The 16643-nt window shown below is 30.8% G+C and overlaps 1 protein-coding gene across 1 annotated transcript; it reads right to left on the reverse strand.

Annotated features, from left to right (window-relative positions):
• Positions 1-527: 527 nt before the first annotated feature.
• On the reverse strand, positions 528-16437 carry LOC114184253 (probable LRR receptor-like serine/threonine-protein kinase At1g53420). The gene is made up of 24 exons (XM_028071538.1): positions 16321-16437; positions 16090-16240; positions 9210-9281; positions 9038-9106; positions 8737-8808; positions 8591-8662; positions 8286-8357; positions 8111-8182; positions 7939-8010; positions 7635-7706; positions 7415-7486; positions 6823-6894; positions 5559-5624; positions 4840-4905; positions 4723-4755; positions 4564-4607; positions 3831-4219; positions 3321-3528; positions 2997-3242; positions 2611-2729; positions 2300-2510; positions 1963-2200; positions 1511-1661; positions 528-1155 (listed from the first exon to the last, which is right to left on the reverse strand). The coding sequence occupies exons 1-24, from the start codon at positions 16418-16420 to the stop codon at positions 787-789; spliced, it is 3108 nt and encodes a 1035-aa protein (XP_027927339.1). The 5' UTR covers positions 16421-16437; the 3' UTR covers positions 528-786.
• Between the last annotated feature and the right edge of the window lie 206 nt (positions 16438-16643).

Genomic DNA, 16643 nt, shown 5'->3' on the forward strand with positions numbered 1-16643 from the left:
ATTAAGTTTAATTACTAATTTGATCTCAAATTGAAAAGAAAAAAATTGGATCATTTAAAAAAAATGAGGACTGAATTGAATAAAAAATAATAAAGGAACCAAATTGAACTTTTTAGAAACATTGGAGGACTAAATTAAATCCAAAAATGGTAAAAGGTCCAAAATGAATCAAAATAACAAATTAGAAGACTAAATCACTAATTAAGCTTTTAAATCTTTTTATGTAAAAAAGAAAAAAAGAAGAAGAAAATTTACAAATAATAAAAAGGTGAAAGCACTTAAATTGTAAAAGCTAGACTAAGATAACGTTAAAAAACGAAACTATTACAAGATACTAAAGTTTATTAATTCTACTCTCTACATAATATCATCTTGCTTATTTCAATATTTATAGATACTATTTTTCTATCACATAAATTTGTAGATACTAAATGAGCTTAAAAAGAACATATATGTAAAAGTTAGAAAAGATAATCTATAAATATAAGAATCAAAAAGTAAATTTTGTTTAACTACAAAAAAACAAATGAATATAGTTAAACTTATCATGAAACACAGCACAATATCTATAATACATCAAGTCATACATCACTTCGGAATTGCATGGGGTTTTGTTAACCAAGATTGTGTCTACTTTTTCTTTAATCCTGCACTCAATCTAGTGTGTTCTGACTAGTAATGTTGGTTTTACCATGTCTTAAATCATTTGTTTTTGAACTATGATATGACCAACCATCTCAGCAAATCAAGCAAATGGATGCAATTCACATACTCTCTCAGTTTGTTTTAAGCATCAAGCTGAGTCAAATTAAGGTCTGTAGATGTTGAAGAAGAATCAGTCCATGGAACACCTTTTAAGCTCAAACTTCTTGTGTCACTTGTCTTATTTTCATCCATTTGACTGTAAAACTCTCTCATTACCTCCAGCTTCATCGCATCCATCACTTCACTACACTGTGAATCAAACTCTGGGACCATTGTTCTGCCTTCAAGCATGCTTAGCACTGAAGACATACAGGGTCTGTAGCTTGAATTAACATGGGTGCAATGGAGAGCCACTTTGACAATCAACCTTACCTCATCTTCATTGAAATCTAAATTTAACTTTGGATCAACTAGCTCTATTATGTTACCTCTCTCATTCAACAAACGTGCCTGAAGAAAAACAGAAAAAACGTTTTGATTTGAGAGTGTTATATTGTTGAAACACAACCTATGCTGAGTAGCAAGTATGTAACACTGTTTTAAGTGTGAAGATTCTGAATCACAGGATTTGGCCACTTTGATTGCATCTAGAATTTCACAAAAGATTATAATAGTGTCATTTGAATGACTTGAATTAGTAACATTTTAGTAAAATCATAGAAAGGTGAAATGCATGCAATATTTTTCTGCTAGAGTTGCACAACACGAAAATTGAATCATAGATTAACACACCACAGAAAGGTATATTTTTTTATGAATATTCAGAAAGATATCAACAATGGAGAATGTTGACAAAAGAAGTTACCCAATCCAGAAGATAGAAAGCTTCCCCTTTTGACTGCCGAATAGTGTTTCTCTTTCCACTTACAATTTCCGAGATAACAACTCCAAAACTAAAAATATCTGCTTTTTCAGTTAGATAACCATGCATTGCATACTCAGGAGCCATGTATCCCCTGCACAATTGAAATACGAATTCAAGCAACCTTTCTAGATTGGCTTTCATAAGGATTTTAAGTCTACAATCACCTTTGAAAAAATATCTAGATAAAAAGTTTGAGCCTAATGAACTTACACTATCAGTGTAAATTTTTTTATACTGTTAACCGATTAGAAATCATACTAAGTTCTAATGTAATGATCATCAAAGTCAACAAACTTGTCATGGTGATTTATGATTGAATGGCAGTGTAAAACCACTTTATACTAACAGTTAATATCCCATTTTTCTAAAAAAAATATAATATACTAACTCACCAAGTCCCTGCAATTCTGGTGCTTATGTGTGTATTTTCCCCCACACGAAGTCTAGCCAAACCAAAATCAGATATCTTCGGGTTTAGGTCTTCATCAAGCAACACATTAGAGGTCTTTAAGTCTCTATGAACAACTTTCAGTGTTGATTCTTCATGCAGGAAAGCTAAACCTCTAGCAATGCCAATACAAATTTTTTTTCTTGTTGCCCAATTCAATTTTAAATGGCTATCTTCTGAGTCTTTTGAGAGTGACAAAAATCAGACAGCAAATCATTTAGACGTGAATACTTTTTAAGATTGAAAGAACCAAACAAGAGCATATCAGAGCAAAGACTTACCAAATAAAGCACGTGCTAGGCTATTGTTTTCCATATATTCATACACTAACAACAATTGATCACCCTCAGCACAACAACCATAAAGTTTAACAAGATTAGGATGTTGCAGAGCAGAGATCATGCCAATCTCATTTATAAACTCTCGGGTTCCTTGGTCTGATTTAGAAGAAAGTTGCTTAACTGCTATTGGTTTTCCGTTTGGCAGAATGCCCTGAATCATGGTATACATTTTTGTGGAATTTCAACACAGATTTGGTCATTAATATCCATAAATAAAAATAAAATTACACAAAATTATATAATTGGAATACCTTATAAACAGGACCGAAGCCTCCTTCTCCAATCTTATTGCAAATATCAAAGTTCTTTGTTGCAACTTTGATTTCATGCAAGGTAAATACACCAGTTTGCAGTTCTATGTCCCTGAGATCTGCCAGTAAAAGAAAAAAAATACATATTAAGCTTTTGGAAGAAAAGACTAAGAAAATGAGGAAACATGTGGATATCATTGTTTTGATTAGATTGTCCATTCATTGTTCTTTATTTTTATTATTTAGAATTAGCAAGATAAGCAACTAGAATGAATGGTTAAATCTCGAATAAAAAATCAATGTGGTGCTTGATGATTCTCAAATGGTTCAAGTAAATATTTGAAGAATGGAAATCATGATAGCAAATGTAGTTACTTTGTGATTACCTTGCATCAATAAATGTTCATTTCCACCAAAATGACGTACGAAGCTTGAGTTTGTCCTTAACCCCTCCAGCAAAGAATGCCAACAAGAATCAGGATGACAACAACCACTAATGAAACCACTCCAACAAAGTACGCAAACTGTAACCAAGATGACAACAATCACCAATGCAACTGCAATTACAGCAATAACTCCTGCAGACATGCCACCTTCTGAGTCTTCTTTTGTTTTGGATCCACCTGTGGAATCTGTTTGGTTATTAGATACATAGAGCCATATGAATCAGATAATACCATAAAGGTGACCATATAAAAAATAACACTTACGTGAAAACCCACCATACGTGACAGAAATGGCAGATATAAGAGGACCATGTACTGATTTATATGGAATAGAGGTTGTCCCTTTGCCTCCCCAGTAGAAGCGGATCTCCAGGTCATTATCACTCACACGAGCAAGAAATTCTTTTATGAGTTCCTTTCCAACTCCTTCTGCTTCATTTGCAATGTTAAAATCTTTCAACACTCGCGTTCCCTATAACGTTTCAAATACAAGCCTAAATGAGTTTTGTTAATGAATTCTATTCAAAATTATTGTGGCAACTGATTCTGCTTATGAAGTCAATGAACTGATTGCACTAATGCTCTTCTGTTTGGTTAAACATATATAAAGATTTTTAGGAGAGAAAAATAAGAAGAAAGAATGAAATGAGTTTCTCCATAAGCTAAAATTAATTTATGCATAAACTAATTTTGTAAATGTTCTCATATAACTTCTCTAAACTTTTAAATGATGATCCTAACCAAACTAGTGACTATTTGGTTAAAATGCAGTACCTGAATGTATACATCAAATACACGCCTCCCTAAGTCCCTGAATGTGCTATTATCAGTGAACATTATCTCAGCAAAGTGAAGCTTTACTGTGTAAACTCCATTTGCTAAACAAAATCCATAATAAGTCAATGACATAGGAGAAACACGTGCATTCTTATATAATTCAGCATTAGTCATGTAAAGCCTAGTTTCATTTTTTGTGGTATAGGGTAGAAGCTGTCCTTGATGAGTATTATTATTGTCCATGAAGAGACCTGTGTTGCTCAATGCCCAATTGTTTCCACTTTGTCTATATACTGCTGGTCCAGCAGGATATATATCTTCATCATATGTTATACCTCCAATAGTAGTCTGGTTTCCACCACAATTTATATGTAGAGATTTAACTTCTGGAACAAGAAAAAGAGGGTCAATCATCAAAACCATTACAAAATAGTCAAGCACAAAATGAAAGTGATAAGGAAGGAAATTCATTCAAATTATAATATTTCATCACACTACTTTTATCTTTTCTTTTTCTGCTTTCCCTGGACATGAACATTACATTAACTTTATAGCCCCAGGGTGCCCTTTTCTTTTCTGTTGTTGATGGTGAAGAAGGTAAGGAATCAAATAGAATATAAGGAATCCATACAAGAAAGATAACTTATGTTGTTCCAGACGTTGGCAAAAGAGAATTACAATTTGAGTAAGACAATTTAGTTTACGGAAGTTACACATTTTGTTAACTTACTTTCAGTACAGGTTCTACTGCTGCTGTTACAAGACACTGGTCCTCTGAGGGGGCACAAAGTGGATAAAAATCACAACATAAATTACACAAGAGAAATAAAAAGTCAAAGAGCCTATATCTACATGTTATAAAAGTTAGCACATGAGATATAAAACTCACAAATTATTCCTTGAAAAGCTTGCAAACAAGTTCCTATGACATAGAAAGAGATGGTTAACACTCAGAAAACAAAAGAGCACAGAAAATAAAAGAGAACATCAATATAAATTTTCATACACATTTTGCTGGTAGCATGTTTTAGGCTCTTGGTTTCCAAAACTGAAGTTGTTATATGAAAGATCTCTGCACAATTTGAACAGGGTAATTCAGAAGCATAGAAGATGAAACAATCTCATTAGGTCAATAAAATTATTTTTGATATCAAATACTTCTTGCTTTGCTTTCCGAAGGAAATTTTCAACTTGAATGCTAGACCAAAAAAGTCATAAAATGATTTACAAGAGTAAATCATAAGTTTATTTTTGCTAACTATATAGAAATATTAATTATTTTTTGGAAATAATGCTAAATGAAACATTACACTAACATTTGATGATGAAACGAGAAATGATAAGCTACGATAACAATGATGTTTTGAAATATCGGTTAAACAAATCCATAATAGGAGATAAACATTGTGGAGGTCTTGGAAACTCAGATGGTAGAAGAGGTGATTCTGAAACTAAATTCCTGAGCATAACTTATTTGATTATCCTTGTTGATTTTCATGATTACATGGACATCTAAAATATTATTTATTGAATATAGCAGGATACTCTACTACGTCTTTCTAAATGCAGAATAATATACACAGATTAAATGTCTGTACGAGATACAAAATGTAAAAAGTAAATTTAAAGTTCCAAGTAAAAATATATGAAGTCTTGTCACTTGGCTTTGAGAAAAAGAAGGTAAGTGAATGTAAAAATATGTGTAATGTTCAAATTAGAACTCACAAACTTCTGTTATTGTCCATTGTCCACTCAGGCACCGATCCAGTGAAGAAGTTTCCTGTTAAATATCTAAAGAAAAATATTTTATCAATACTTAGAGTAAAATAAGATACAAGAACCAAAGCTGGGAGCACATCAGTTGCTGATCAAAAGATAAATAAGCTAGTCATCTGTACTGTAATGATTCCCGACCATGCATTCTTTTTCTTTCCTAAGTAGAATATGAATTTGAATTATTCCTCCCCCTAACATAACTTATTCTAGCACAATTGCACTCATTTTAATTTAGTTAGAGATGTTCACTCTAAAGATTTATGACATTAATTCACATTTGAAACCATGTATAACCTAAAACTTATTTTGTGCTTGGAGAGACACTATCATATGAATAGATCAGAACTTTTAAGAAGCTTAAAAACTTCGATGTGTATGCTCATTTCACATGATAAAAAAAAGTAACTTGTATTTATGAACCATATTTGTTTTTGTCACCTTTTCGTTTTCTCAATTATTGCTTAGGGATTAGTCCAATTCTTTTACATTAAGCCACTACTACCGCATAAATCTTTTACAAGCTCATTTTTATTAAGATTCCTGTCTAAAAAGGGTGATTCAACTAAAGAATGTTGTGTTTGAAAAAAGTTAAACATCAAATTTGAATCTTTAAAATGAGGAAGGATTAGAAAATAGAGTGATCAACAGAAAATAGATCGGATCCTCGTTTACTAATCTTCTGTTAACAACATACATGTATTCACAGATAATTTTCTCATTACTAGTTTTTGCAATTTATTTTCTAAATTGCAATGCGAACTTTATAAAGGATCCTCATCTAATAAAATACAGTATGATAAGAACCTGCTACATAGTCTTATCCATCTTCCAAAGGGTTCCCAAATGATTCATAGAAATGCCCCATTTTATCAGAGACTTTCCTTGGTTTACCTACACTTCCAAGATATCAATTTTACATGTGTCTGAGTTGAGCTTTCCCTTCAAGCACTCACTAGTTAATGAACAACTAATACTAAAAGGCAACCTAAATTTGTTATACAAATAGACATATGAAGATATGATAAAGAGGAAAAATGAGGGTATAATACTGAAACCAAATGATCATTTGATTATCTATAAATTGAAAGTAGCTTCTGCAAAGTATGCAGCAAAAGTACAATATCTAAATATCATCTTACTTTATTCAGCAACCAAAAGAATATATCTATTCCTGTTTTGGACTAAAATTAATAGGAAATGTAAAAATTCTTACATGTTGGCTGCTGCACTGAATTGTTGAAGGCTTCCTGGCACTTGTCCATTTAATTTGTTATAGCTTAGGTCTCTGAAAGAGAAATTTTATCCAGAGTATGTCAAAAAAAGTGCTGAGAATAAACATCAAAATATGTATTTTCTACATGTGAGGACCACAAGAAGCATGCTATGTTATATCCATCAGAGAGAATAAAATGCAGAGCCATGCAATTTGACACTGTTCAACATGCAGAAGACCTGAAACAAAAACATTTGTTGGATCTGTTTGGAGAATCCAAATGCACTGATTTGAGAGAAAAATAAGAATTTAAATAATATCAGTCCTCCACTTAGAATTAGTTTATGCACAAACTAATTTGAAAAAAATTATCAACTTTTTAAAAATCTGATTTTTACTCAAATTAATTAATTTTAGAGTAAAAAAAACTAATTTCATTTTTTATTTTTCTCTTCAGAAATTATTTGTGAAGAAGTTAACTCTAAACAAACCCAAGATTCTTATTAGTTGGTTTAGACTTTTCAAATTGTAAGGATCTTAGAAAATGATAAAAATCAACATATCTTTGGGAATAAAGTGAATTGGAACTCACAACATTTTCAATTTCGGCAGGTCTGCAAAATACTGAGGAAATGTGTCATTGATATTGCAACTCCTTAATATCCTGTCAAACAAGCAAATATATGAATTCTGCAACAAAAAGTTTCGATATCTCATTCTTTAGATTTAGTCGTTATCAAATCAGTACCTACAGTGAGGCTCTGACTTCAAGAAAAAAAATTAGAATAAAACAATTATAGTAATTCACTCACAAAATACTCAGATTTTTCATATTTTCAAGTGGTGGAAAAGTTGAATCAGGTCCATTCAAGTCACTAATCCTCCTGCATTATCATATTTAAAGGATGAAAAAACAACGGTTAGAGAGAAATTTAGTAAACTTGTGTACGGATTTTCCACCATTAGAAAATGTTGTCTGGTGTTAGTAGTAGAGGCCAAAAAAGAAAATTTTATGCATATGTAAAAACTTCACCCAAAAATTTTCTTAAATAGAGACTATAAAACTTACAAAAGTTAAATAAATAGTCTAACTTGATAGCAGAAGTTCATGCTTACAAGTCGTTTAAGTGTGGGAGTGAAATTCCAGGAGAAAAAATTGGTCCTTTCAAACCAGAGCCTTGCATATATCTTCAAAATTAGAATACATTTTTATTATATTTAAGGATCAACAGTTGAAATGAAATCAAACTTCAATAACAAAAAAAGAGAAAAAGAAAATGTTTTGTACAGTTTGCTAAGACTTGTCCAATTTCGAAGCCAATCAGGTATGTTGCCAGATAACTGGTTGTCACTAATTCGGCTGCCACATGTGAGAACAATCATGCGAAGTTACTGTCAGTTCCAAACCAAAATTTATAACACTATTCAAAGTAACTACACAAAAATTTAAAGAAGAACCATACAAATCCGTCATTGCAGTAAGTACCGAAAGATTTGCTGGCAATGGACCAGTGAAGTTATTGGAACTTAGACGCCTGTAGTAACAATAAATCACCAGCATTGATATGTTTCATTATCATAAACTTAACAGCTATTATACACAAAACTCAGGTGAAACACTTTTTATGTCAAACACAAATATGTCAACATTAGAGGAAAAAATCCACTTTCATTGTCCTCCTGACATAGTCACATAGTCTTTTCGATGACTAAACAGCAAAATTGAATGAAATGAAACAGCAGTGTGAACTAAAAATGTAGGGCTTACAGTTCTTGAATGAGGACAAGATTTCCGAGTTCTAAAGGAAGATTTCCAGATAATTGATTGAAGTCAAGGATCCTGTGCATTTGAAATTATGTTACATTGAAATGTTATACACAGAAACTCAATCAATGAGGAAAGTAAAAACTCACAAGCGTGTAAGATTGGTGAGGTTTCCCAGCTCTTTTGGGATTGGACCAGTTAGTCTGTTTCCAAGAAGTGAACTACAGAAAAACACAAAGTAGATTCATGTAACATGAAACATAGTAACTCAGGAATGAAACTCATGAATTTCAATAATGTTCGAGATAAAAATGTTAAAGGGTGTATTGCTAAATTATATAGTCTTTCTCACACACAAGCTACACAACACCATATAAAACAATACCCTCATGTAACAATCATATGCTGAAGACATAATGAAATAATTCATAAGTGGGAAGAGAAGCACACATTTTTTGAAGGTTGGAGGAGCCCCATTCTCTAGGGATTGAACCACTAATGTAGTTACTACTGAGTTCACTGTACCAAAGTGAGGTAAAAATAAAAGAAAGCAACGAATCAGATTCACAGTGAAACATTAGCATGCACACTACTTCACACTATTCTTCAGAGTATTAAATACATTTCTTGGAGATAAGGTAATTTGTTCAGTTGTGGGGGGAGAACACCTTGAAGACTCTGTGATTTCAGAGCTCTGTCACAAAAAAAAAAATGAAAAATAGTTAGAAGTGTGCATATACATACATATTATACACATGAATTTGATGAAAAACAGAGTATTTAAATATATCTAACTACAGGCGATGGAACAAAAGAAATCCCCAAATAATAATTTGTGCATGCAAATATTTCTTTTTCTCCTTCTCAGTTTTAATATGATTAATATATGTTAAAGAATTTTATCAAATAGTTTTGATGGAATCTCTACACCAATATTATTTTTTCCATTCATAAAATCTGAAACATTATCTTTTACCTATTTTTATGGTGAATTTGATGTAGTTCTCATGTTTTTCTGTTCGTTTTCTTTTTCTTTGATTTTAAATGATAAATTTTTTTATTGTGAATTTGATGTTGTTTTTATGATTTTTTCTTTTTTTTAATAAAATTTTCATGATGTCTAACGTATCTGAAAAATTATTTAAGAAATTCCTGTTCTATTTGAACCAAACACCGAGAAATAACTATTATTCATGCTTTTTGAAACTGAATTAATAATTATTGTCGAAAAAGAGAATAAAAAGGTACTCATGTATGTCATTTTCACGTCTAAACCGTATTTTCAAAAAGTTATGATTTTTTAAATAATTTTTATTATCTTATTAATCTTTATGTTGCCATTTAGATAATAAAATTTAGGGTTAAATATTTTTTTTGTCTATTTACTTTCAGTAAATTTTGAAATTAGTTAATTTTAAAATTTTGGATCAATTTAGTTATCTTTCGAAATACGTGGATTTAATCATTTTAATCAAATTTTGTTAAGTTTATTTGACATTTCAAACACGTTTTATAATAGTATTTGACTTAACATTAAAGCAAAAATGTGTCAAACAAGATACAATTTTGAAATGTGTACAAAACATCAAATAAACCTAATAAAATTTGATTAAAAGTACTAAATTCACGTATTTCGAAAGATGAAAGACTAAATTGGTCTAAAATTTTGAAATAAACTAATTCCAAAATTTACTTAAAGTTAAAAGACCAAAAACATATTTAACCCATAATATGTTTCATATTCATATTGTTGTATATATGTTTCATATTCATATTGTTGTATTCCATAATATTATTATTTTTTATTTCTTACTAATTTAAGTATTTATACCTATATATTGATAGATGATTCGTTTTGAACATTTTTTTAAATTTTTTTTAAAGTAACCATTATTTAAGTTAAAATAATTATATTTTTACTTTTATCATTTCAACCGTTAATTTAAATTAAATTATTTTATAAATTAAAATAATTATTTTACTATTTTATTTTTTAATAAATATTTTTTTTAAATTCAAACAATTATTTATAGTAAAAAAATATTTAATAATAAAAACTTATATAAACTATTTTATAATTAAACAATTTTTTGTTAGAACAAAAGTAGAGTGGACACACATGCAAATAACGCATTTGTTTTCACTGGTAGATATTGAATAAGGTGACAAATTTGGATTAATACTAATTTTTTAATTTATTATTTAAATGATATAATATTGTAACCTAAATAAATAATACGTACAACATAAATTTTAAATATTAATTAAATTAAATGATTTAATACAAAAACATATATAATACTTCTTTTAATTCTTAATTAATTATTTAGATTTAATTTTATATATATATATATATATATATATATATATATATATATATATATATATATATATATATATATATATATATAAACTAGGTAGGATTTTTTTTATCCCTGTATTTTGACATTTTTTCATATAGTCCCAATATTTTGAAAAATATTAATTTGATCCAAATTTTATTTAAAATGATAATGTGATTGTTTCAAATAAAAAGAATTAAGTTAGCTCATTTTACCTCCCTTATTCATCTTATTCATAAGTGAACGATTATTTGATATTCAAATATCACTCTTACCTAGAGTTCATTCCTATGAAAAACCCAATTCAAAAGTTCCATCATTTCCAATAACTCATTCAAAAAGATCATTCCTTTGGTCCAATTCCTAGCGCGGTTTTTGTGAGTGTAAGGCCCATTAAATTTCTTATTATTATTATACCCTAAATTCAAAGGGCTACCCCAACTCAGTTGGGCCTAAGGTTGACCCATAAGAAGCTAAAGACCCTAATCTGTCATAACGCTTTCATTCCACTCACTTTGCAGAAACAATTCTCCTATCCCCTCTAGAGTAGCCGCAACCCTCTACTAGGGTTTGATCCCCAACCTCCGTCAAGTCCGCTCAAGCTTATTCGTGCCCGCGTAAGTTATTCTCCAACTCATACCACTTTTCCCTTAGTATATTTTTGTGTTTTTCCAGCCTTCTAAGCCTATTCCTAGAGCTGTTGTGTCTGTGGTTGGTGTCGAGGTCTTATACTAGCTTATTCTAGGTAAGGGAAGGTAGGGCTTACTCATGTATTTTGATTTTTCCTATTGTTCTGTTGTTGTTTTATGAGTCTATGGCTGGTGTGATGTTGTGAATGCATGGAATGTTAGTATGTTGGTTTGGATTGGTATGTGTGACTGTTGCAGGGAAATAGTGGCGAGATCTGATAATCTCGCCCAAGCGAGCTTGCCTCGCCTAGGCGAGATGAGTAGAGACTCACACAGACCTTTTCACGCGAGTGGTCGCTCAGGCAACCGGCTCAGTTTTGAGCGAGCGAGCGTCTCGCTCAAGAGAGAGGAGTCTTGCCTAAGCGAGAATGTGCAAAGGTCATTATTTCTGCGAGTCGAGCTCTCGCCTAGGTGAAGGGAGCTCGCCTGAGCGAGAGACCCTCTTGCTTGAGCGAGACCCTTCAGCCTGAGCAAAGAGCTGGGCGAGAGTGCGTTCTGGTTTGGTGTTTTCCCTGTTCTTGGGTGTTTGGCTTGTATTTGATTGGATTATTATATAATGACATGAGGGGAATAAATATTCATGAGTGGGAGGGTGTATGAGTTGTGAATGACGAACTTGAATAATTCTTGGCATGTAATGAACATGAAATGGTTGGTTATGAAAGTGGCATGGTAATGAGATGAGTTAAAATTCTATCTTTATGGATGGAGTATGAGGAGTTGGTATGGGTTTGACCTGGAATATAAAAGAGGTTGGTTATAAAGGTCGACGTAAGATGTATATGCATGATAAATATATTACTTGGTTGTTTGAATATGACTGGTATGTGGTAAGTACGTAATTCCTTGAGATCTCTAGGTGAGATCTCAGAGTCGTGCTTCAGTGGTCGGGACGTAATTCCATGACCCCTGTTAGTGGGAGTTCATGGTGGTGCCCCATCTATATAATTTGGTAAGGATTCAAGGTAAGGTTGCATCCTGACGCTCTAAGGAGTCAGTTAGTCTCACTTTGAGCAGACTGACTCTTGTGGTGAGAGTAGCATGAGGCCTGAAACTCATTAAGGGCTAACCTTGTGTGTGAGGGATTAAAACATTGTAACACTTGTAACACTTAGCTCAAGGGTGAGCAGAGATATCTACCACAAGTGCAAGCATCCGCTGAATCCGACTAAATTATACGTATCCGGATGAGTCGAGTCGAGTCTTAGTGTATTGATTTGAAGGTCATAACATGCTTGGATGATGTATGTATGTTTGATTGAGAAAGTATATCTGATTGCATGATAAAACCACTTTTGGCGTTAGTTTACCCTTCTGTTTGTTTGTTGTATGATTTATATGTGTGATTCTCTCTTTTGCGATGATCATCAACTTGTTGATGTGAGCAGATGCGAGGAACGCCCGTGGTCAACAGGGAGGTGATGGTTCCGCTGCTTAGCCATCTAGGCTGGATTTTACTGCTTTGGGCTTTCTTTTTGGGGTTATGGCCCATGTACTAGTCTATCTTTTAATTTTCTATTTTGATTACCGATGAACTTTGTATCTGGTTTAGTTTTGGCATCGTGATGTGTCTTGGATAATTGTAAGGAGTTAAGCTTAAACTCTTGGACTGTTGTGCTATATTATTTTAGTGTGACGCTTCCTTTAATTATGTTGATTAATTAAATGGGGTGTTACAGTGAGTGACTTCTCAAAGCTTTATGAATACAACCACAAGTATATGGTCGAACCTCTAGTATGATTTTTGTTTTTATAAAAGCACATCTCTCACACTCATAAGGATGTAAATTTATGGTCAATAGACACAAATGTGGTCAAACTTCTAGTCACATCTTTGTTGTTGAATCTTTTGTGCAATTTTTTATTGTGAGCCTGTTTAGCACCCATATAAACACAATCTCAACCTTACAATTAAATTCTCTTGTATAATTTTTTATGAGTGTGTCTTTCACACATATATGGACATAACCACAACCTTTTAGTTAAATTTGTTGTACAATTTTTTTTTTATTTTAGAATTTTTTGGAGTCAAAATTGTAAAAATGGGTCGATTGATTTTTTTTTTTGTAAAATAGAATCAAGTCGTCACAGGTGTGGACGACATTACAAGCAAACTCGTCTTCTATCGTGTCGGTTTCTTTTTTTTTTGTTAAAAAAGCAAAGTTGTTAGGAGTCAAGTCAGTGTATGGAAAAAGTAAAGTCGTCAGGACTCATGACGACTTTACTTTTTTAAATAAATTATATTAAAAACAACTGAGGTGAAGTCGTCATGAGTCTTAACAATTTTACTTTTTCCATATGCTGAAACTGACTTGACTTCTAACGACTTTGTTTTAAAAAAAAAAACGAAATGATACAAGACGATTTCAACTGAAATATCGTCCATACTCATGATGACTTGACCCTATTTTACAAAAAAAAAAAATCAATCGACCAATTTTTACAATTTTGATGGACTCTCAAATAAAAAAAATCGTGTGTCTCCTACACATATAGAGACACTTCATAACCCTTGATCAAATCTTTGAAGCTACTTTTTGTGTATATGAGTGTGCCTTTCACACCTTTATAGACACAATCACATTGTTGTGGTTAAACCTATAATGCATTTTCTCTACGATACCTCCTCACTCACATGGGTGCAAGCATGCTCAAGCGCGCGATTTCAAAAGCAAGAAGAATTGGACAAAAGTTGGTATAAGAATATTACCATACAAGTCCTTAATCTCTTCCTCATTAAATTTTATAATACAACATATTTATATCGTTTCATATTTTGGTGTTTGTCTATATTTGTCCCACGAAATACTTATAAATGGTGAAATAGAAAACTTATACTCGTACACAAGATAAAATATTGTTAACTAACTTCATATTGACTAGGATAAGCACAATTTGAGTTTAAAAAATATTAAAATAATTCATTTTGGTACATTATAGAATGTAAATGTATATGTCTTGAGTTTATATTTTTTATTTAGAAAACAATGCAAGACTTGCACACCATTTTATCAAGGTCGACTTGTGTCTAACAAACATCTTATAAAATTCACAATTAAAATATTATTTATTATAACTTAATATTATTATAATTATCACAAACAAATGATTATAAAGTAATATAAAATAATAAAACATTATAATTACTACAAAAAAAAATGTCTCATTAACAAATAATTTTAAAGATCAAAAGTTGTTGATCACTATCGTGACCAATTTAGATACCAATTTACAAAATAAAAAAGTATTGGTTACTAACATAATCACTATGATCAATAAAAAATTATAATTGATCTCTACATTAGTTTCTAAAATTTAGCAATCAAAGTTTTAACTACCAAAGTAAATTGGTTAAACATGATCTATCGAGATTTTTATTACCAAAAGGATTGATTCTTAAATTAGTCTCTAATTAGTGGTCAATTTAATGATCAATTATAACTTTTTATTCATAATAGTGACAATTTTAGTAATCAATAATTTTTTTTATTTTATAAATTGGTCAACTAACATCTTTTTGTTACTAAAATTAGTTGTTAATTAATAAGACATTTTTCTTGTAATAAAAAAATAATTTTTAATTTAATATCATTAAACACAACATGTAAATAAAAAATATATTTGATATCATATTTCTTAAATGTTATCACATTGTCATATTTAATAATTTTTGGTGGTCTTAATATACAAGTTATTTTCATTGAATTTTTTTTTTTAAACTAAGAGTTTTATACAATGTCTCACATGAATGAATTTTATAAGAAGCTGATAAGAAACACTTACAAAAATAATATCTTAAATATATAAAATAAAACCTTTGCATATATCCTTCATTGAAAACAATCTAAAACAGGAGTGAACATTCTAAAAAATTCCACATCAGTTCCAAATAATTAATAGACACATTCGTATGTTAATCTACTAAAATGTCTTTGAAACGAAAAATTTTAATTTCTTTAAAAGCATAAAAACTCTCTTCCATGGTGTGTGATTAGATGACAAAAATACTTATCTACTCGAAGATTCACAAATAAAAGCCAAGATAAATGGTACTCGTAGATAAATGATACTCGCGAGTAAAATATATTTTAATATTTATTTATAAATCAGTGAGATGTGAGTGAATATTACATTATTTATATTTATAGATATTTATTATCCATAAAAAATTAAAATTAAAATTTAATTCATATTTAATTAAATTATATTTAATTAAAAGTAAAATAAAATATATATTTTATTTTATATTTTTTAATTTTATTTTAACAATTTATAAAATATATTTTTTTTAAATATTTGTCAATATCTACGTATATCTCTGTAAATTTAAAAATTCGACCAATATTTTTTAAATGGATATCAATAAGGAAAAGACTGGGCAGCATAAATTTTTTGAAGATATGATAAATGCAAACTAACTTAAGATCGAAAAACTCTGAAAATTAAAGACAGGGAAGAGAATGGGACATACATTTTCTGAATATGGCAGGAGCTGCGATTGGTTATTTTGCAATTGCAAAGAATCATATTACTTTCTGTCTGGTTGTTCCAGTGGCATGGATTTACATTGAAGTCCCAATCCTTCTTTCCAAGTGTTTTAGCTATATCTTTCAGCACCCACACTATAACATAAACACATAAATTGAAGTTCTATAACCAATGTGACCACAAGAAGAGATACATTTGCATGCATTTTTGGTACCTTCATTCTCTGACAGTGTGTCTCCAAAAGCAAGCCATGTGAAGCAAAATGGAAGGAGCGAAAGGATGAGGAAGAAGTGTGAGGAAGTGATGGTTGGCATTGTAATGGAAAGTTCAAAGTGAAGAGAAGAATGATGAGGAATTGGACATTAAAGGAGGAAGGCGTGAAGAAGGGTTCAGGGAAGACTTTCAAGTCTCTGCAACGTCTCAATTAAGATCACCAAACACAGACTCAGTCAACCTTCCCATTGTTATTTCCAGCTAAGTCTTTCATTTTGTTCAACGTTTGATCCTTCTATATTCTTCAATTTCACACACTTAAAT

Source organism: Vigna unguiculata, chromosome 5 (genome assembly GCF_004118075.2).
Source record: "Vigna unguiculata cultivar IT97K-499-35 chromosome 5, ASM411807v1, whole genome shotgun sequence".
Classification (NCBI taxonomy): domain Eukaryota; kingdom Viridiplantae; phylum Streptophyta; class Magnoliopsida; order Fabales; family Fabaceae; genus Vigna; species Vigna unguiculata.